The sequence below is a fragment of the Numenius arquata genome, chromosome 3, assembly GCF_964106895.1.
Source record: "Numenius arquata chromosome 3, bNumArq3.hap1.1, whole genome shotgun sequence".
NCBI lineage: Eukaryota > Metazoa > Chordata > Aves > Charadriiformes > Scolopacidae > Numenius > Numenius arquata.
Genome location: NC_133578.1, coordinates 53,815,422 through 53,836,208, shown reverse-complemented (window position 1 = coordinate 53,836,208; position 20,787 = coordinate 53,815,422). Strand labels below are relative to the sequence as shown.

The 20,787-nt window shown below is 46.1% G+C and overlaps 1 protein-coding gene across 1 annotated transcript in view; it reads right to left on the bottom strand.

Moving 5' to 3' along the window:
- The window catches only part of SDC2 (syndecan 2), a 60,630-nt gene extending 40,629 nt beyond the window's left edge, over positions 1-20,001 (bottom strand). Inside the window, exon 1 of the mRNA XM_074145280.1 lies at positions 19,699-20,001. Within this exon, the coding sequence (XP_074001381.1) occupies positions 19,699-19,758 (60 nt within the window). The 5' untranslated portion in view covers positions 19,759-20,001. The remainder of the gene's footprint in view (positions 1-19,698) is intronic.
- Between the last annotated feature and the right edge of the window lie 786 nt (positions 20,002-20,787).

Here is a 20,787-nt window from a genome sequence, read left to right as displayed (position 1 = left end):
CTACATCCTGTCTGCACACAGAGATACAGCAACAAAAACAGCTTGGAAGAGGGATAAAGAAAGCTGTGACCAAGTAAGGAACTACTCTTTTACTACTTTTTTTTGTTTTTTTTTTAAAGAATCATTTTGATGAAGCCTTTAAAAAAAAAAAATCTCATTTGAAAGGCATTGTAATGAATGAAAAGTTTTGCATGCTTGTCACTCTGCACCTGTACAGGACAGCCTTCAAAGCATTTCCTCTGTGCTGAGAAGCCACCTGAACTTTTACAGTTATCTAACATACCATATTTATTTTCATTGCTCAATGTTTATTCCTCTAAAAATCAAAGTAGTAGAGAAAGAGATGTGTATGTATCTATTATCAAAACAAGTAACGGGTCAGCTATCTTTGTCATGCTTTCATTCTGTTGAAAAACAACACCATCTTTCTGTATTCCCCTTTCTACTTGAGATTATTCCATCCTTCAGTGTCTCCAAAGCTACAGCTTTTTTTTTTTTTTTCTGTATCCTGGAGTAAGATCTCAAATTACTACAATACAAGCTGCACTCAAGTCAATAGCATTTGCTCAGATACAACAAAGAGTAAAAGCAAGAGTATCCCAAATTTCTGAATGGAAATTAAGAAATGCTGTAGAAAATTTTGCTCAGAAATAAATGAGGAAAAGGATGCCATTCACATGAGCTACTTTACGCTGTGCTTCTCAATTATTCAACAGTGAACATAATCTTGATCCCAACTCTTTAGTTTTGGTGTAACTCTGATACGGTGGAGCGGAAGGAAAAAATATTGGCTTGTGGGAAAGAGGGAGGGAAGAAAAATACATCACACAGCAGTTATCTAGCTTACAAAACTGCTTTTTCCTATACGAATTCAGAACATAATAACCTTCCGTAAAGCTCGAAGCAATACATTTTCATCCAAAGGATACCAGCAAAGCTGAGGTCTGTTCATTTCTACAACTCTTTGCTCTGCATTCAACCAAGACAACATCAGGTTAAGCTTCCCCGTAACTTAAGTGGCTGCAAGGTCAGCCTTCGCTTTGCCGAAAGCAGAGGGGTCCCTGGGTGCCCCGGCAAGGCTGACAAGCTGCCCGCGTTGTCCTTAGGGCACCCATCCCACCAGGTGCAGGACGGAAGAGGCTGAGCCGGGAAGGTGCACGCGAGCGCGGGCACCGCAGCCCTGGTGCGGCTGTTCACCCATGGCACGCTCAAAGGAGCCATCGCCATTTCCTATATCGCACGAACGCCTGCTAGCTACGGGATGAATTATGCATTTGGGATAGCACCGGTTTCTATTTTCGTGGCGCTGAGACAGCCATGTGCAGCTGGAGGACTGAACTCTATTTTCTTCAGAGCAAGAGACTTAAAATAAGTTTGCTGCCTGAGGGTGGGAAAGCGGCTCATGCTATAAAACAAGACCCTTCCCACTTTGTTACCGGAGTTTCTAATTTAATGTAACTGGAGTAATGGGTAGCCAATTTTAAGCGGGTGGTTTGGTTTAAATATTAACTCTGGTGGTACATAAGGCTTCATTCAAAGCATAAGTTCAGCTGCATAGCGACAGTTTACAAAATAAGTGTAATGCAGCGAAGAACTGCGTGGTAATTACACCCTTGAAAGTTACTTTTACAAAGTTTCATATGCTGCGGTCTCTTTAAAAAAAATAAATAAAACCTCACACCAAGCACACTGACAGAAAAGTAAATTAATACAGTACTTAGCAATTTTGTATAAGGAATGCTAGAAAGTGTTGACTTTTTTAAATGGTAAAAGCATATAACTAAATCTGGCTCCATAATCCGCACAGATCATGCTGATGCATGGAAATCCCTGAACTGCTAGGCAATAGAAACTTTACATTTGGAAAAAGTGAAGTCCCTAACCTGTTTTGATTCCCCAAGGCAACTCAGCAGCAAACTGCCACTTAATACATCAGCAAAATACCACTTGCCGATCATTTCTTTCTAAAAGACCCAGTAGCATATCCCAAGCTGTTGTCTGAGGCCAGCCTGCTAGGCTGTTGCTGATCATGGTGAAATCAGACTTCGATATCAATCTTTTCTTTTGGTGGGTTTTTACCCAGTCTCTTGTTTCTTAACAAACAAACCAATACAATTCTGGCCAATTCTTTTTAGGTCCCCCTTGTACTGCCTCTTTCCCCCTTGGAACACATGATGCTTTCATATATAAAGGGAGTTTTACCCTTGCCATCAAAAAAGCCATAATGCATAGACATGAATTTTTGTTTTCCTGTTCAGTAGAAAATCCTGTTTCCTCCATCCCGATCTCTACATGCATTCACACGGCCCATGGTGTCCTGGAAAATGGCATCTGTAGTACTCCCAGATTTGTTATCCCCTGATACTAAAGCTGAACCAGCAATCCCAAATAGTCTAATGCTTTATTTTACTACTGCCTTCCTACTTGCCTCTCCACAAAGACTGTCTAGCCCAAAAAAAATCCCACCCATCAATTCTGGATACTTAAGCTTCAGAGATGAGTACATTGACATTTAAAAGCAGATTTTAAAAAGAAAAATGTGTTCAGAAACTCAGCTGTGTGACATGCATAATATCTACCTAAATTCCCAAGGAGAAATCACAGCATCGCTTGAGTAGATTATCCATTTCAATCCTCCCTGCAAAGCAAACCAATTCATATCTCTAAGAGGATTTGTCCTGGAGAACTGGTTGCTTTCTCAGTCCCGGGAAGGGCAAGATACCCATGTCTCCATCCAGACTTGGTGACAACCACTGAAAAGGGACATTCCAACTGCGGGCAAAGAGCCGCAGGTGGGAAAGATGTCACTTCATGTAAAACCGCACAAAGAGGGCAGGAGAGAGATGCCTTCCCAGCTGAAGCTGCCTCCTGGAGAACCTCATTTATCAGCCATAAATGACTGATAAATATTTATTAGGTAAAAGCTAAATAAGTTTTAATAGCTCATATGAAATATTAGCTGATTTTCATCATATAAGTAAGAACATTACAACCACATGCACTGTGATATATAACATTTAACTTGGTTAATTCATACGCTGAAAGCCCTGAATCATATACATTTCCAAAGATAAACTGATAAAATACAGGTACTTTACTTCATACATGAGCGTAACAAAGCAGTAACCGATTTGCTGGTGTTGCAGTAGGAGCTAGAAATTTCTCATGTTATGCTGAATTATTGGCATAACAGCCATATCGGTCTGTGTATTTTCACATCAGTTCAGATATGAAATACCAAAAGGGGTGTTCGGGTTTTTTCCACCCAACCTGCCACTCTGTCCCGCTTCTCCTAGTGAAAGCGGTCCTCTGCTTTCACAAGAGTTACACAAGGGCACCTCCACTTCCCCAGGTCATCTTTCTGGAGTCCCACAAATAAATCCACCGTTACCTTCACCCTCCTCTCTCACAACGTTACTTGCAACACTACCGTGCCTTCCTGACGAAGCAGACTGACTGGAACGGAACTCCTTCACCCCCAGCACCTCTGCTGGGAGTGATGGTGCCAGGCACCCGATGATCTCCATCGCACTTCCCCTGGCTCTTGGGCAGAGTACAGCGTGGAACTGACTGTAGTCACATCCTCCACGTAACGAAAGAAAACCAAAAACCAACAAAAAACAAAAAGTAGAAGCAATCAGAAGTTACAGCAAGTGGGTTTTCTTGAAGGCTTTTCCTCCTTTTCAGGGAAAGCTGCCTCTCTCCCATCCGTTGCTGCAGCCACTTGCAAAGTACAGATAATTTCCTGCAATGGTGTTAGCTGGTTGTGAGCAGTCACAGGATGACTTCCAGCACACAGAGTCACACCATGGCTCTTCTCTCCTGTGTCTCTCCCTCTGACTTTCTCTATATCCTCCGTACCCACAAGAGATCAGCAGCAGCGCAGCATTACTCCATTCCCCTCTACCAGATTTTCAGCAGAGGAAAGCCTGACATTTTTGATTAGTTGAGGGCAGATCCCTCCACATTGGAAATACAAGGAGCCAAATAAACTCTTGTTAGCAACAGTTTCAGCTGAGAGGTAAAAGATGAACAGAAGTTGGTGCTCAGCTGCCTTTTCATCCACAGAAAGTGCTGAGACACCACTACCGGAGTTCTGTGCTACTTCATCCCTAACTTGTGCTAATCATACTAGAAAACCAGCGTATTTACTGTGCAGTAATCCAGAGCTATATCACAGAATTAAAAACTAATTCTAAATTCATGAAATATGAACAAAAATACTTGGATTTGACGTATGCAGTGTTTCCAAGACTGCCTGGAATTACAAACACATTGAGGAAGGAATGATGGGGCAGATCCATAAATGTTTTCAAAATTAGGCTGCTTACCAGAATACATATTTACTTGTTTGACCACGACGCTGCCAAAAGAGACACACTGTCCTTTTGGAAAATGTCATCCATTTCACAACTTTCCCGAAAATACACTTTCTTATGCTTTTGTGAACACCTTAGCATGCAAACACAAGCATCAAAAATAAAACAAACTAAGAGTCACAAACTGCCATAGTTTCTTAATCATGAACGCCTTCATCCAGCATCAGAAAAAATAAATCCTGCTCTGATTGGCATCCCAGCATATTATTTTAAATAAAGTAGGAGGGCTAAAAGAAAGTCCCCCTTCATCTCCCAAACCCCAAGAGAAAATGAAGGAGTTATTTCCAGAGCATGTACTCAATGACCGTCCAGTGAAGCCTATTCATTTTGGTCAGGCTTCACAAGTCCTGCACCACACCTAATGAACACACTGCCTTCTTCTGATGCCTCTTAAGCTGCCAGCAAGAGAGGATTAAAAATAATTATGGAAAAAGAAAATATTTTAGGGAAAACACCCCTAAAAATTCTTATTGGAACACTTATCCCTTCAATCTCCTTGGTGTTTGTTCCTTCTCCCTTGGAAGAAGCTGTCACCTCATGCAAGAGGTCAGCCTTAACAGTTTCAGCCTCTGCTTGCATTATAAGGAAAAAAAAAAAACCTAAAAAAATTTGAAAATGGAGCTGTGCAGGATCTCTGATGCATGGCAAGGACTTGGCACACCCCAGCCATCCCCTTGCAAGGGTTCAGGTTAACTAGTCCCCCTGGGAGAGCCTGGGTGCAACTGTGGCTGTGGTGGCCTACACCGCTTAGTCTTCTGCTCATGGGAGATTTGTTATTGGGGCACCAAGTGCTCCAGACCTTCTAAGAGTAGAAATCATGAGGTACAAAAGCTGTTCCTCAGATATTCGTGCTCCCTCACTACTGAGCAGTTTCTCTGCTTCAAAATGCACGTTTTCCAACACTGTCTCTGCACAGCACAGGCTTTGTCACCCCGGTTAGGTGCAACTGAGAAAAGATAAAAGGCTAAACTAGGTGCTTTGAAATAACCAAGCAGCTTCAAGCCAGGAAACAGGGAGTTCATGCTCTACCGATACTTTAACTCTCACCCCCTTTCTTTGCCCTGACGGGAGTATCAGCACTGCTCAGAGCCTACTCTCAACTCTGGAAACACTTCACATCATTGACCACAAATGAAGTGATACAGACGTGCTTTTCCATAAGCTGGAGAAGGCTGCGTGGCCAGGGAGAGGGGAGGTTTCCAGTCGCACTGGCAGCCCAGTGGAATGGGGGGCTGCGTGGAAGGAGCTTGTGATGGGGAAGGAGCCTCCTGCAGACCCCGCAGCTGGAGCTTGCCCACCTTCCCTCCTGCTGCAGCTCCACCTGCCTCAGGCTTTTACAGCCGCCTCTTAACATGCACTCAGTGAAACTCCTGGTGCATTTTGTCAGACCTGTGTGAGTCAAGTTTAATCAAGTTGATTTTCTCCGAGTACTTTCACTCCTTGTTCTTGCCTTTCCTAACCAGAAAGGGGATGTGGCAGCTGGCACATAACAGCTAAAGCTACACTTTCCATACAGTGAGGCTCAGCAATTAGAAGATTACCCTCGGCTTTCCCCTACGCAATTTTTAAGTCTCTCATCCCTGCTGCCTTTAGAGATTCAGGCTTCCCAGTTCAACCTCCCTTTCTCTGATGCTGGCTGTTGCATCAGACCCCTCCACAGGGTCTGTCTTCCACAGGCCCTCTGTCTTGAAGAAAGCCAGGGCTTACAGCCCTCTGACTGATCCGGGAGCAAGCCTCTGGTGATCCAAAAACTAAGCCCAAGACTAGTTTTCCTCTGAAAAGGAGCCTATTAAGAAAAGGCTTTGTACCAGAGAATGATTCCTAAAACTTTAGTCACAGTCCCACAATAAAGCTCAGGACCAGTAATTTCTTGTGGTCTTCATTTATCTTGTTCTTTCACATAAACCTCTTCCCCACACATGCTTGCCCTTCATCACTGGAAACAAACTGCACCCAAAACCCAGCAAGGTATTTTGTGTTTTTTCTGTGGTTAAGACACCCACAGGAAATTTTGTTTAAAATAAAACAAAATAAAATAAACTGGTATTATTAGAAGAGAGGTATAAATAGAGCTCAGAGAGGACTCCCATAGCCTGCTCCTCAAACACGATTCTCCCTAGCAGCACATCAAGGCTATTTCAAGTTAGCACCTCCCATTTTTCACTCCTGAGCATTTCAAAGTGTGTCAGCTTAAGTAGCCAAAGAAAGAAATGGTTACTTAAGGCCAAGTGTAAATACCTGGGAAGGGGTGGGAGGGAGAAAGGGTTGCGTTAACAGGTTGCTGACCACACAGGGTATGGAGAAGCGAGCATCCAGACAGCAGCTGCTGAGCCATAGATAATCCCACCAGGTGCGATGGAGCCCACCCTTCCTCTTCCTCCCCTGGGCCACCCTCAGCACCTCCTGCGGGTGCACAAACACCCCCAGGAGAAAACGCTCCTCTCCCTGCACCACCTGCCTCCAAAATCTTCACCGATGCCAGCATACGCCCGTCCTCTCAGGGTAGCAATACTCAACGTTTTCCCCTCCGGTATCCATGGAAAGAGATTAGCACTCCCATGTTTCATTAGCCAGCAGTGCTAAGTATTCCACCAACTTGTGGAAAGAGTAAAAGCACCGAGGTTAATGTATTTGGTAAGGCTCTGTTGAAGGGTTTGGGATATTTTGTTTCAGCACAGCATAAGGAAAGCAGCTGTCACCTTGATTACAGTGCCCTCGGCAACCTGATACTCCTCTAACTAATCCCAACTTCAGCCAGCTCCCCCTCCATTTGGGCCAGCACAGTTACTGATCGCTTAAACAGTCAAATGGTGATTTGCACAAAAATAAGTTTTGAAGTGATGCTGTAGGTCACAGGAGGAGCCCCGGCTTCATCAGCACCTTACACCCACCATTCCCATCCCTCCCCAGGCTGAGAGGAGAATACAAAGGCTTCAAAGAAAACCTGAAGAGCAGAGAGAAATGCCAAGCTGCAAAGTTTGGCTCCACACACTCACTTTCCAAAAACCAAAGGGGATGAGGGATGTGGTGCTCAAATCATCCATGTCTGCTTAAACGCTTGGTTCGCGTGCTCCAGTGCTGTCAAAACGACACACCTGACAAGCATATATATACGAGATGGAGCTAGTATCCCTGATACAGGGACTCTTTTCCATCCTAGACCAGTCACTTCCAGGTTTTTTCCTTGAATTATGGTCTGGCCAAGACATGCCAGCAGTCCGGCATCCCCTCCCCGCCAAGAGCTCTGCCAGTGCTTCGGTCACTCCCAGACGTCCCCTCCCCACTCCCCCCTTTTCCCTGCATTGAGCTGAGCGAGCAGGATTCCGGAGGGTGGGCAAAGGACCAAGGCAGGCCCAGATTTTCATCTACCTTTTCTTCTGCTCTTGGATCTTGTACTTGCAACACGAGACTAAGGAGCGGTGCCAATGCTAACAGCTACCTGGCTTGCCTGACAGCACAAAAGCACCAGGGAGAGGAAAAAAAAAATATAAAAATCAGTCTAATGAGGTTGGAAGCACAAGAGACTGGAGAAAAAAAAAGAGCAAATAAAGAACATAAGATACAAATTACAATTACGTGCACTACAGTTACCATGTACTGCGCAGTATTGCTCAGAAATACATACCATTAGCACAAGTCAAAAAACCCACGCTGAACAAAAAGCGAAATTTCTGGTAGGAAACCGGTAGTCTTACACCACTACTGTGGTGATAATGGCATAAGAAAATGTACAAGTGACAGGTTAGACAGAATTTAAAAGCCCTCAGTTCAGGTTGCTTTGTTTGTTTTTATCTTCTGATAAAAACAGCTGACACCTACACAGACAATAACAGGGAGCACTACCCATCCCTGCAATACGCTCTATCCTACTGCTCCTGAGAAATAGACTCATTTTTTCCCCATTTTCTTTTGAAGACAAAAGCCCATTATGACATAATATCAATACATCCGCTTTCATTTATCCAAAGGAAAGTCAAAGCAATTACGCCATATGCTTCAACTGATAAATTTAATAGCTCTGTGGACAACATTTTATAATTTAATGATTTATTTCCCCGGAAAAGAAAGCAAACTTTTATTTATAAGCTCCTTCACATTTTTGAGATGTTCACTGAAAGAGGAGTTTAGTGTAACACAAAGTCTTTACTTGTACACTTGGAGCCAGCACTGCACTTCAGGCTTTGCAATTAGCCACAAAAGGACCCAGAAAATAAAATAATAAAAACCAAAAACAACAAAAAAAAAAAAAAACACCAAAAACCAAATACTCTTAAGGAAAGTTAATTGACAACTGCAAAGCGCAGGAGAAGGGCCCGCCTCTGCTTAATCGAAGGTCATTTCTGCTACGCTGCATGCTATATTTACCACCTGGCTTGTAATGGCTGCTTTTATTCAAATGCTCTGCGGTAAAATATACGCACGTGTAGGGGATGAAGACTTTATCATTGAAACCTTCTGCAAGAAATTAGGGGAATGAGGAAGGCTCGCACGCTTCCGCAGCAAAATTAGGTCAGGACGCCTTTGAACGGCTCCATTTGAAGGCTGTGCCAGACTTCAGATCAAATACTTTTTAGTGCATTAGACCCAACGGCTTAAGAGATGAACTTCTATACTGCCGATAATTATTACTAGTACTGTGCATTGCTGCCTCCCTCTCCACCTGTGGATAATTATAAATAGCCTACATTTTCCAGTCCCTGACATATGCCACTCGGTTAATAGCACTTCCAAACCCATCATTTGTAACTATGGGTCACACATTTCAAATACGACGACCATGTAACTCCTCACAGATTAGGAAATTATGACTTGCCCCACACATACTCTGAACTAAACGCTCCCTGGAATATACATGTATGGCTAAAAGACATTAGCATCATGGTAATTAACCACCTGAAGCTGGAAAGTGCCCAGCTGGCGGTTCAAATGCAAACCTTTCTCTGCCCTCTGGTGCCTACGTACAGCCCCGAACCGGGGGAACATCAGTCTCATCTGCTCTGTCACCTCCTGCCCTGCTGGAGCACGGTCAGCCCCGGGGCTGATGCTCTCCTCCACGCCAGCTCCCGCTCTTAGTGGCCTTCAGGGCGATCCCCAAATAAAGCACGGTCCAGTAGCCAAGCTGGGGGAGCAAAGGCCAAAGAACTGTCCCCAGCTATACAAAGTGGTTATTTTACACTTCTTACCCACACAGCTTGACTGGTCACACCCCGAGGAATGGCCAATAGAGCCCACCAGCCCTCCACATCCCATCATGTTTGTGTAAAATTTCATTAACTAATTAATCTATAAATTAACTACAACAATGTGAAAAACACAAAGCTGAATGTTTCAAGAAGTAAGAGAGGGTTACGTAGCCAAAACGGTAACTGCTGGAGCTTAACAGCGTAACAAGACTGGCAGCAAGAAAATTGAGGCATTCAGAATTTTAAGTCTTTAAAAACTCAGACTTTTTCTTTCTTCTTTTTTTTTTTTTTTTTTAAGCTCTTAAAATTCACAGCTGAGTTCACTCTAGCAAGCTTGGCTGTTGGGAGGGTTGTTAAGATACACAGAAACATCCACCTCCAGTTTCCTACCACTCCTTGTTTTGCTCTGCCGTTAGGTGACACTACTAATTGTACAGCTGCTACAGCTAGCTGCCAGAGACTGCTCTAAGGAGGTTTTCCAATTAGGTTAGCTGAATTAAATAACCAGAGAGAGAGAGATTGGCTTTTTTCTGTGCATCTCTAGGAAGGCACAGAGAAATTCCAAAAAAATACTCTTGCTAATCCTCCCTTAGGATCCCTTCATCTCTGATCACTAATACAGAAATGCCATGTGAGCTACTCTACTACATGGGAACTGTGCCAGCTCTGACTGTCTGTACAGCCACAATCTTCATGACAAAGGATCCTTCCGAATTTTTTTTTTTGAGACTGACAGCATCTGCCAGAAGAAGTTTTCTCCTGTCTTCCTCAGGTTCCTCAAGTCCGAATACCTTTACACACTTAAACCAGTGGTGATAAGAGCCTCAGATGCTATGTGAAACAGCAAGAAGTAACATGGTGAGAAAGTATCACAGAGACTCCTATCTGTATATTATAGAAGCACCACAACTAGGATTTTTTCTGTCATAACACAAAGCTGCCTAATTCTTCCAGTGCATATAGAGAAGGTCAGAAAAACAAAAAAATAAAGTGAAAGGCACACGACCTCAGTAGCATTACTAAGTATTCACAAACCCAGAAGACTTCTTTAACCCACAGACAAGATTCACAGTTCTCAAAAAAAGTATCAGGAAACCTTAATCACTATTAAGTTTATCTGGCTTTTTGTATAGACAATTTACACCACCAGGCAGAAGACCAACTGCAGGTGTCCACCAGAAGAGACCTACATCAAGATTACAAGTCACCAGCTCTTGGTTAAATAGGAGAGATGCAGTCAAGAAAGCAGCATTAGTGAAAGCACAAAACCCCAAACCAGCCAAGGGCAGAATAAGCTTTTCAGGATTTGAATCACAGTAAGAACAGGAACAAAAGGAAAGAAAGGTCATTTCCCCTTTCTAATGCCCTACAGTTACAAAAGAGACAAGAAGTGGCATTTTCAGCACAGCAATACTATTAAGAGTACTGTCTCAAACCATTTTAGACCCAATGCTCTTGCGTTACCAGGAGCTCAGAAGTTCCCTCCATCTGGTGAGCCCCAGCGTGGTGGCACCGGCACACCTCTGCCTCCCCATCCCAGCAGAAAGGCTATTTATTACTGAGCCTGAACCTCAGCAAAGGCACAGAGATACTCCCTTGCAGAACATAGCCCTGCTCTTCAACTGGCCGTGGCTGCTTGGGCGAAATGCCACCAGAGAGAAAAGCATTTCTGATATGCAACACGACTGGAGACACAGCCAGTCATACTCAGCTTTAACATCTTGTCCCTGCCAGTAACAACTGTACCCGTGCGCTTTAAGGAGGTAAGTCTGTTTTTGATAGGTGGCCATGGCACATACTTTCCTCACCCCTCAAACCCTGCACAGACAGGCCATTAAGCTGCAACGTGGTTTCCAATCACTTTTCAATGTTGGAGATAAGGCTGTTAAAGGGCATCAATATACCTTTTTATAGTCCGTTTTCAGAGTTGCTGCTTCTTCAATGCCCTCATGTCATCCCTCCCCTCCGCACCCCAACGGATGCTCTATGCCTCTCTGCAGGGAGGAACAGTTTCTACTCTTCTGGTAGGAGCTTCCTCAACCACTTCCCGCTCACTGCCAAACTCTCTGGAAACTTCTGGAGACCTCTGCCATGTTTCACACAGTAGACAGACATGTCCACCAAAGTGGTTTGGTCAAAAGACAAATTCAATCAGCCCAAGTTTCATCATGCACAGACAATTTCAGCTGAGCCAGGAGTCCCTTCAGACCACAACAAGTTCTGGCATGACCTGGTCAGGTCCAGACCTACATTAACCATTATTCCCACTTTTTCTCTTTGGAACAATATTTTTCCCAGTCATTCACATTTCACAGTGACGAACATGCCTGTCCCCTTACCAGGGCTTTGAGGGCAGAGGGAATGCTGTACCAAAAGCACCTGTGGGAGCTACGGAGGGTCAAACCACACTTAGGGAGGAAAACTTACGAAATTGCTGTATCAAATCACAAGTGGCGAAACAAGAGCAAAACGATATGTAAAGACCACCTTCTGTTTAGGGCTTTTTTGCCTAGTAAGTAAGGTCAGAGAAGCTGCTCTTCCTATCCTAAATTCAGGCCAGGAGAATTATTAAGACAATTTTGAGAGCAATTTTGTTCTGTTTATTTGAACATGACATGAGTCCTCCTCATGTTCTGCACGGCACTTCTTTTCCTGACTCTTGAAAGACACACTGACTTTTATAAAAGATACACAAACAAAAGAATAAAAAATAAAAAATATATGTAAAATAGAGATCTATGTAGAATAAAGATCTATACAAAATACACACACACACACACGAAGTTTCAAAGACCTCCCAAGCTAGAACTGCAACAGCTGCAGAGAGCTCAGTGGTGAATGTTCTGTAGAAGACAGTCTCTAGGAACATGTCATTTCAAATGTACTCCAAAAAGTTTCATTTCAAGACATTTAAAATGTTACATTCAAAAAAATCAGCCTTCACAGATGAGAAATAATCAGAGCACATGACTGGAAAATTACAAGCAACTCCAGCAAAGACACAAATTTAGAAGATACTTGTGGCACTTCAGTAACTTTTCCTATCTACCTCCAGGACTAGTATTCTTTCTTGTTCTACCACGCAGGAAGAGATTTGCGAGTTCCACATGCTACATGATGCTTAAGTCACTAATGATGCTAAAGCATTAATCTTCTAACATCGTATGCTGCCACAGCAGTTCTTGAGAACTTTTCACCTTCTTTCAATGAGACTTACACAAGCCAGTTACCAACACAACCATATTTTGCATACCCTATTCGTGGATGCTCTTTCTCCTTGCTGTGCACACATTTCCATTCACTGTGCTCACACTGCCACCAGTGGCAAGTACCGAGTGCCCCACACAGCCCCACGGCCAGGACAGAACCTGGATGTTCCGCAACCCTCCTTCCACAGAAAACTCAGAATCATGCTTCTCAGCAACGTTATTCTATGCACACCCTTGCTGCAGGAGCTACACACTATTATTATTTATAGGGCTAAGCCATACCTATTTTTATTTATTCAATGTCACAAATTTATATTCAACAGAAGCTCCATTTTCAGATGTCCCAACGATGATGCATTTCCATTACTTTGAACTAGCTTCACCTTTCCGCTTTGCTTCCCTTGCAGGTTTCCCATTTTAAATAACAAGAACACCATCAATGTCACACCTCCGCGCCCGCCTATTTGAACGTGAATCTGCACAACACTTGAAAGGGATTGGAAAGGAAAGGCTTTGTGGAGGCTTTCACCTGGTAATCAGTTTAAGTGACGCACTGATTCTGGGATCTCCACACCCAGAGTGAGTATGGATAAACAACGGAGCAGAGGAAGAAGCATCAGCCTTCCCCTGCAGACCTCAGTCCAAAAAGCAATCAAGACTCAGCTCTTAAAGCCAAAAGAGATCAAGCACAGAGAGCCTGGTTGGTCACAGCTGTGCCCTCCAGCTGCTGTGTCCAGCCAGATGTTCCTGCAGGTACTGCAAAGTCACCACAGCTGGAATTAATGGATCTCAGCCCAGAGAAAGAGGAAAGCTTACCTCTATTTGTATAACTAATGGAGGCACATCAGCAGACATACCTAAGAGGATCCTGGGGCAGGTAGGAGAGATGGAAGACCCAGTTAGGTTATTCATTCATGGGGCAGCAAGCACATTACATTTTTTCTTCTCTCAAAACATCCTTCATCTAGAGGCCACAGCAGTCATGCACCCAACTGCTCCCCGAGAAGTACCTCACATCCCAGGCTGTATTGCTTTAGGAACACTGTTTTCTACAGCTCTGAGAGACCATTATGGTTACACTTCTGCAATACACTTCAGAAAATAAGGACAGGCCACTTCACACTGATCTGAAAGGTGACAAGCGACCTCCATTAGTGTCGAAGGACCTCTAGAGAAAATTATGCTTTATTATGGTTAATCAAGCAGGAACAATACATGTCTGACAACATGATATTTAAATACAGACAACACATTCCGGTTGTTAATCACAATGCTGGTTTCCGAACACTTTGATTCGGTTCCTGCATATACCACAGGCTCTTTGACCTTCTGCAAGTCCCTTTGTCTCCTCACCCTTAATAAGAGTACAAAGTATGTATTTATCTTCACGCTCACAACTCAAACGCAGCCAAACAGGTTTTTATTTGAACTTTCCCAAATCAATTCACCTTTGGAACAAAACAATTTAGCTTAGAAAGGAGATTTCTGAAGAAGTTGTTTATATATAAACTAAAAATAGTGACTTCACATGGAGTGTCCAGCTCAGGCTTTAGTTAAGCACGGCTTAAGCGACACGCTAACAGCCTATCTACAGACAAGGCCAAGTTCTGCAGATTCATCACCACCCTATTAGTCATTATTTCACTTTAAATGAACCCCCTACTTGAGACGACAACACAAGTAATCTGTGCAGCGCAAAAGCACTCGTTGCAAGTTGTTGTTAAATGCTCCTACTGCAACCAGCTTTCCAATGCTTTTGAGGATTACACGTATTTTGTATTTCTGCCTAAATATCTAGTATGCTTTTGAAAGCATCCCTCAAGGCTGAGCTAATCAAGAAAACAACATACATACAGAGAGCTGTCATTATTACAGGGTCAAACACTAATGCAGCCTTTACTCGAGAGATTGCAAATTATACTTCAATGTGAGCAAGAGAAATCTTGCTCCCAAGTCACTGAATAGTGCCATGTAACCTATGAATAAATTAATAGTCCTCAAAAGATTATAGATGGCAGTTTATTATCGTCTTGTAAGCATGAACCAAAGATAACCAAACGACAAGCTGTTCGCAGAACAGCCTGAAGGAATTCTCTCATACTTCCTACAACGCGGAGAGCAAAGCAACTTGAATGAGGACCAAATTGCTTGCTCGTGACTTGTGCATCCTCTCTCAAAGGCGGCAGCAGCACAGAGGGCATCTTTATGACTTACATTCAAGTAGGGTCTTACATGGGGCCTCAAATAAGCTTGCCAGTCTCAAACACAACATTTCTGTTAAAAATCATAGTCAGTCAAATCTATTGAGAAGACAAAAGAGCACTTTTCCGTAACTAGACAACAGCCCTTTGTTCAGCCGCTGAGCCTTACTAAAGCCTGTAATTCTTCACCATAAGGAAAATGTTTAAACTGGTCAATGGCAAAAGTAAATTTGGTGAGATAATGTAATCAATAAATGCCATCCTTATGTCGCTGCTTGACGTTTTATAAAGGCAACTGGCCACAAAGAGCAGGGCGAACAGAGAGCTCTGCAAATGACTGGGAGCTCCGCAGCAAGTTCAGCTGCTGCGGGGAGGAAGAAGCTCCCCTCCAAGCCCAGGATTCCCTGCCGAAACGCCATGCTCCCCACCAAGGACAGCAGGTAGCTCTCCACCATCCCCTCCGGAGGCTTTAGATCATAGATCTGTGTTTGAAGTGGGGCTTTTCATAAGTCGCACTTCTGCTAGCCAAGAAATTAGACTTTGACCTCTGCAAGTCAAGAAATTAGGCCTTGATCTGGTCATCCTGAGATTACACTTAAGATTAGGACCACAGAGACTTAGATCCGTCAAAACTTCAAACAAACCCAAGGCTTACAGCTCATTCTCCAAAGTCCACCATCTTTACCTATTAGCTACAGCGGTTGCCTCAAACCTACCACAGAGGTATCATCTGCCCAAGAACCACAATCCCAGTACCCGACTTCAAACCCCAAGATATTTGTCCCAACTTGTTCCTAAAGACGAGGCTCTCATCTACTTCCTCGATAAGGATCTAAAAAAAAATGCAGAGAAAACATCTCTGCACTCTGGGCCTGAATATTAAGTCAGTTCCAATGCAGACCTCGGGGCTAAGATATTAAATAGAGAAACTGCTTCAGTGTTTGATCTCGGGTCAAGAATCATCTGTTCTTTAATTTTTAAAAGATAAGCTAACCTGGGAGGGAAATCTATTCCCAGAAAGTGGCTCCTGAGAACATCCAGAAAAGGGGCGGCTTTATTGCAGCACCAGAATTGTAATACCCAAAACTGGTGGCAAAACCCAGAGCTCCCCCGAATTTCCAGTGCAGGGCAGTGCAGGCAGCTGTTGGATGGGAGCACACAGATGTTCAGCCAGAGCAAGGGGAGCAGCCATGGCAGATGCTGCTGGCTGATTCCAGGCACTGCCAAGCCACAAAACGCAATGGATGGATATTTATTAATTCTACAGCGAGAAGAAAAAGCTCACGTGAGTTGGGGAAGGGTGGAAATAAACCAAGCCTAAAATATTCCCTACCTTTCTTTGGAACTTACTTGGCAATGCAGATTTAACATGCTTAGGAGAGATACACATGGCATATAAATCTGAAACGCCACCTATCTCTTCAGCCCTTCATCTCTCTTCTCCTCTAATTACTATCTCCAAAGTCTAGCTGCATTTTTCAAAAAAACAACATTCCTCCACTTCAACACACTATTAATTTTCCAAAATCAAAGTAAACATTAGAAACAAATGCAGGAAAATTATAGGATTGTTCTTCTGAAATAGTAAATATTTCTGAAAAACATACCAAATATTATCTTTGTATCATCTTTCAATAATATTTATGGCAACAAATCAGTGCTCAGACACTTACAGAAGAAACAGAAAGACCACCCAGTTGATGTTGATGCCCCAGTGCTCTATTTTCACTGAAAGCCTAAAAACCACCCCCACACATGCATTGCTGACGTGAAGCAAAGTCCCCAGGCTCCAGAAACCTCACTGAGGAAGAGGAGAGGCAGGATAAGCCTTCTGTTAGGAAACGGCGCTGTAAGGCTGCGGTGTGCAGCACAACCTGCCAGCCAGCAAAGTTCCCCAACGCACGCTTGGGCTTGCGGAGAGGATGAGACCATCGCACGAGCTCTGGAAAACCATTTGTCCCACTGCTGCAAACCAGGATGAAACGGAAAGGTTTATCAGCCTCTTCCGAATGGGAGCTGACAAGTACAGCTGGATACCTGGCGCTGCTCTCCGGTGCTATTAAAATCAGCAAGAGCTGACTCCCTCTACCATCAGAACCGGACCCAACCTTTTAAAAGGCAACTCTCACTATTACAGAGTTTGCCTTTTCTTTCCAGCAGTTTCATGTTGCTCTCTTTCCCTCTCCTAAAAGCAAACCAGGAAACCTTGAAAGTACCTAAAAAGCACATTTTTTGCCATTCAGCCAAGCCTGGGTGAACCCCCAACATCTTTCCAGGCCCACTGGGGTTACCAGACCCCACTCTAATCTGGCATCTCCCCGTGCGCCGCACTGATGGCAGCAAACCACCCCGCAAGCCCTGGCTGGGATCCACCAGCTTTGATGTGGGCAACGCTTGCCACCACGCGCAGGTCGGCATGAACAGGTCAGGTCTCCCCCCACACACACACCCTCTGCGTCCCCACCGCGTCCCCAAACGGCTGCTCCCCCAGGGGAGCTGGCAGGGTGCAGCAGAATGCATCTGCAGCACCACAGCCCAGGTCAGGGCACACAGAGCGCGCACCCAGCACGGGCAAACCGCTCCCAGGTTCAGTGGCAGCTCCCAGTTCCAGTACATTTTTAACACGGCTCTGACATCTATTTGGCCCACCCCAACGAAGAGGTTTGCTGGTTACACGAAGGGAACGCGGGGAACTCGCTGCTTTAGGAAACAAAATCCCCTGCTGCCTGCCCCTCCTCTGTTCAAAAAAAACTCCTGGATAATTTACTTCTTCAGAAATGAAATTTTTACCTTACAGCTTTGCCTAGATAATAATAATAAATAGCAGAATCAAACAAAGGGGAAGAAATTTAGAGCTAAAACCACTTGACAGTGCTCTGGAGAGCCAGCAGATTTTTTTTCATCATCCACATAAAATTCCTCTTACGACCAGGACAACCTTCTGCAGAGACAGCAGATTTGGCATCAGATCTTTTCCCAGAGACTGGTCTACAAAATCCCACCTTAAGTGACCACGTAGCCATTGCCTGGTGAAAAAAGGGGGAAAAAAAAAAAAAAGACAAAAAGGAGAAAAAGAAAACAAACTAAAGGAAAAAATCTGCTCTGCCTTTACTTTTCCAGTCTCTCCACAACTTTCTGGCAGCAGCGAGGGTGCTGCGGCAGGGCCAGGCAGGCTCCCCCCGCCTCGCTCTCCCCCTGCCCCCCGAACCGCACTGCCCCGATACGCCCCGACAACCCGCCTCCCGCTGCCGCAGCACCTTCATCCTAAGGCAAAAAAACCGTAAGACTTAATACTTTACTAATTACTGTGGCAGTTTAATAGTTACTACCCCATCAGAGAACTTCGTAATAACAGCATTTCTATAAAATTAAAGCATATTGTACCTCATTAGCCAGGGTGTTTCTGCAGTGCAGTTATACTTAGCGGAAACAGGAGTCAGTGTTCTATACAACCCTTTTTAATTAGTCCCTAAGAAAAGTGTTTTGCAATTGTATCCTTAGAAATCCCTAACGATGAGCCAGATTTCACGAAGGCTGCGACTGGGCTAATTTATACAATAGCTAGACAACTTCAAAAGTTAACCCAAGCTAGTGACATTATTTAGTTCAGTGGAGCAGCTCATTTTAATTGGATTAAATTGTCATGTTTTTTTAATTTCACCCTGAAACCTCAATTTATTATTTCCTAATATTTGCCCAAACACTGCAACCGTGTCATTTGCACGCCCCCTTCCCTCAAGACAACCTCAGATCCAGTGATGGAAAAGACCAAAACCCTCTGGCCGGCCTTCACCAGCTCCACTCTGCGGAAGGGTGGGAGCGCTTCTCCAGAGAGTGGCTTTTCCAGAGGTACAAATCCCGGCAACCGAGTGAATTGCATTAAGCAGAGGTCCCCGGTTAGCAAATACACTTGTGGCTCGGAAAAAGTGTAAACAGCGGCACTATCCCGAGCATCCCGCAGCAAGCCCGGAGGGGCCAGCGGCAGGCTCGGGCTCCGCGGAGAGGGGGCTCCGCGGAGAGGCGGCTCCGCGGCCGGGACAAGCGGCTGGCGGGGAGGCGCGCAGCGCTGCGCACCCCTGCAAGGAGAGAGCGGCGTACCCCATGGTTTTGGGGCGCCCTGAGCCGCGCAGCCAAAGATAGTTAAAGCTTTTTTTTTTTTTTTTTCCTCTCTTTTCTTTCTCTTTTTAGCAACCGGCCGGGGTGGGCTGCTCTTGCAAGGAGACGCTCCAGCCTCACCGCCCGCGGAGCCGGGGGCAGGCGGCGTTTTCCCCGGGCGGCCGCTCGCCGACCCGGTGGCTCCCGGCGCTGTGTCGGGACGGTCACAAAGTCCCGCGGGACGCGGTGCCCCGAGGGCTCCCGGACCCAACCCCGCGCCGCCGCCCCTCGGGCGCCCCACGGCCGCCGGGCAGCCCCCCTCCGGGGCGGCAGGGAAAGAGGCACCGGGGGTGCTCCGGGGCCGGCAGGCAGCCGGGTCGTCGCGGCAAACTTCGGGTGAGGCTCGCTGGAGGGCGGCAGGGCGCTCCGCTTGGCTTCGTGGAGGTTTTTCTGTGGAGGTCTCTTATTTTTGGGGGGTGTTCGCAGAGCGCTCAGCTATCAACAGATGCCCTCGCCAACCGGCGGGCAGCGATGCCGAGGCGGCGGTGGCCGCCCCCGTCCCGTCCCGTCCCATCCCGTCCCGCGGGGCTGCCGCCCCCCCTATCTGCCCTCCGCTCGCCCCGGTACTCACCGGCTGCCCGGAGGCGCAGGCCACGAAGCTGACGGTGAGCGCTAGCCACACGCCCCGCATTATTCCCGCGGAGCCGGCGCGGCGGCGGCCGCCTGGGGCCGGGCACAAAGGAGAAACCGAGGGGGCGGCAGCGCCCAAGGGGGCGCGGGGCAGGGCCGCGGGCGCCCTCCGGCCCCGCCGCGCTCTTTCCGCTCCTCTCCGCGCTCCGCTCCGCCGCTGGCCGGCGGGCCCGATGCTGCGCGGCGCTGGGGCGCCCGGGCTGGAGGCTGCGCGCTGCCGGCTCCGCCGCCCTCCCTCCGCCCCGAGTGCGCGGCGGCGGCGGCGCGGCTCCCAGTTAAACCCCGCAGAAATTCCTGCAGGATTACAACACAGATTGGCAGCTCCCCCAGCCAGTGGAAGGAGGCGGCGCGCCACCGCCGCCGGCTCTCGCCCCTCGCAAATTCAAGCAACTTTCCCCCCCCACCACCCCCTTCCTCGCCGCCCTCCTCCTCTTCCTCCGCCCCGGTCTCCCCCCTCTCGTTCCCCCCCCCCCCCCCCCCCAGTGGAAAACATGAGCAGCGCTACGGGCCGACCGAGCGAGGGCTGGCCCGGTATAAAAGCGGGGACGTGGAAAAGCTCCCTCTTTTCAAGGGAAATCTGGCCGCTGCCGCGCGTTCTTAGCGCTCGGCCGCCGGATTTCGCATCGGGGCTCCCCGCCACCCTCCCCGGTTAGCCCGGGTGGCAGCATCAAGCGTCGGGAAAAAAAATAACGGAAGGGTTAAAAATCACGGGGATGGGGGATATCCCAAATGCCAGCCCATTTTTGATCCCCACTTGGCTTCGGCCCCGTGGTTCAATTTCTTCGAACTTTTCTCCCTCAACAAGAAGACAATAAACTTTTAGGGGTGAGGGGGTGGCAAGTGAGAGAGGGCTGCGATTTGCACCTAGTTACATGGATCCAGGAGCTATGTCTTCAAAATAAATATTGCAGGAATTGACAACCCCAAGAATGTGTGCTCCAGAAGCCAAAACAAGAAGTCTTGCTATGACTAGTCCATGGTATTTCTCAACTGGGGAAAATGGTGGTATTGCAGAGCTTAGGAGCCTCAG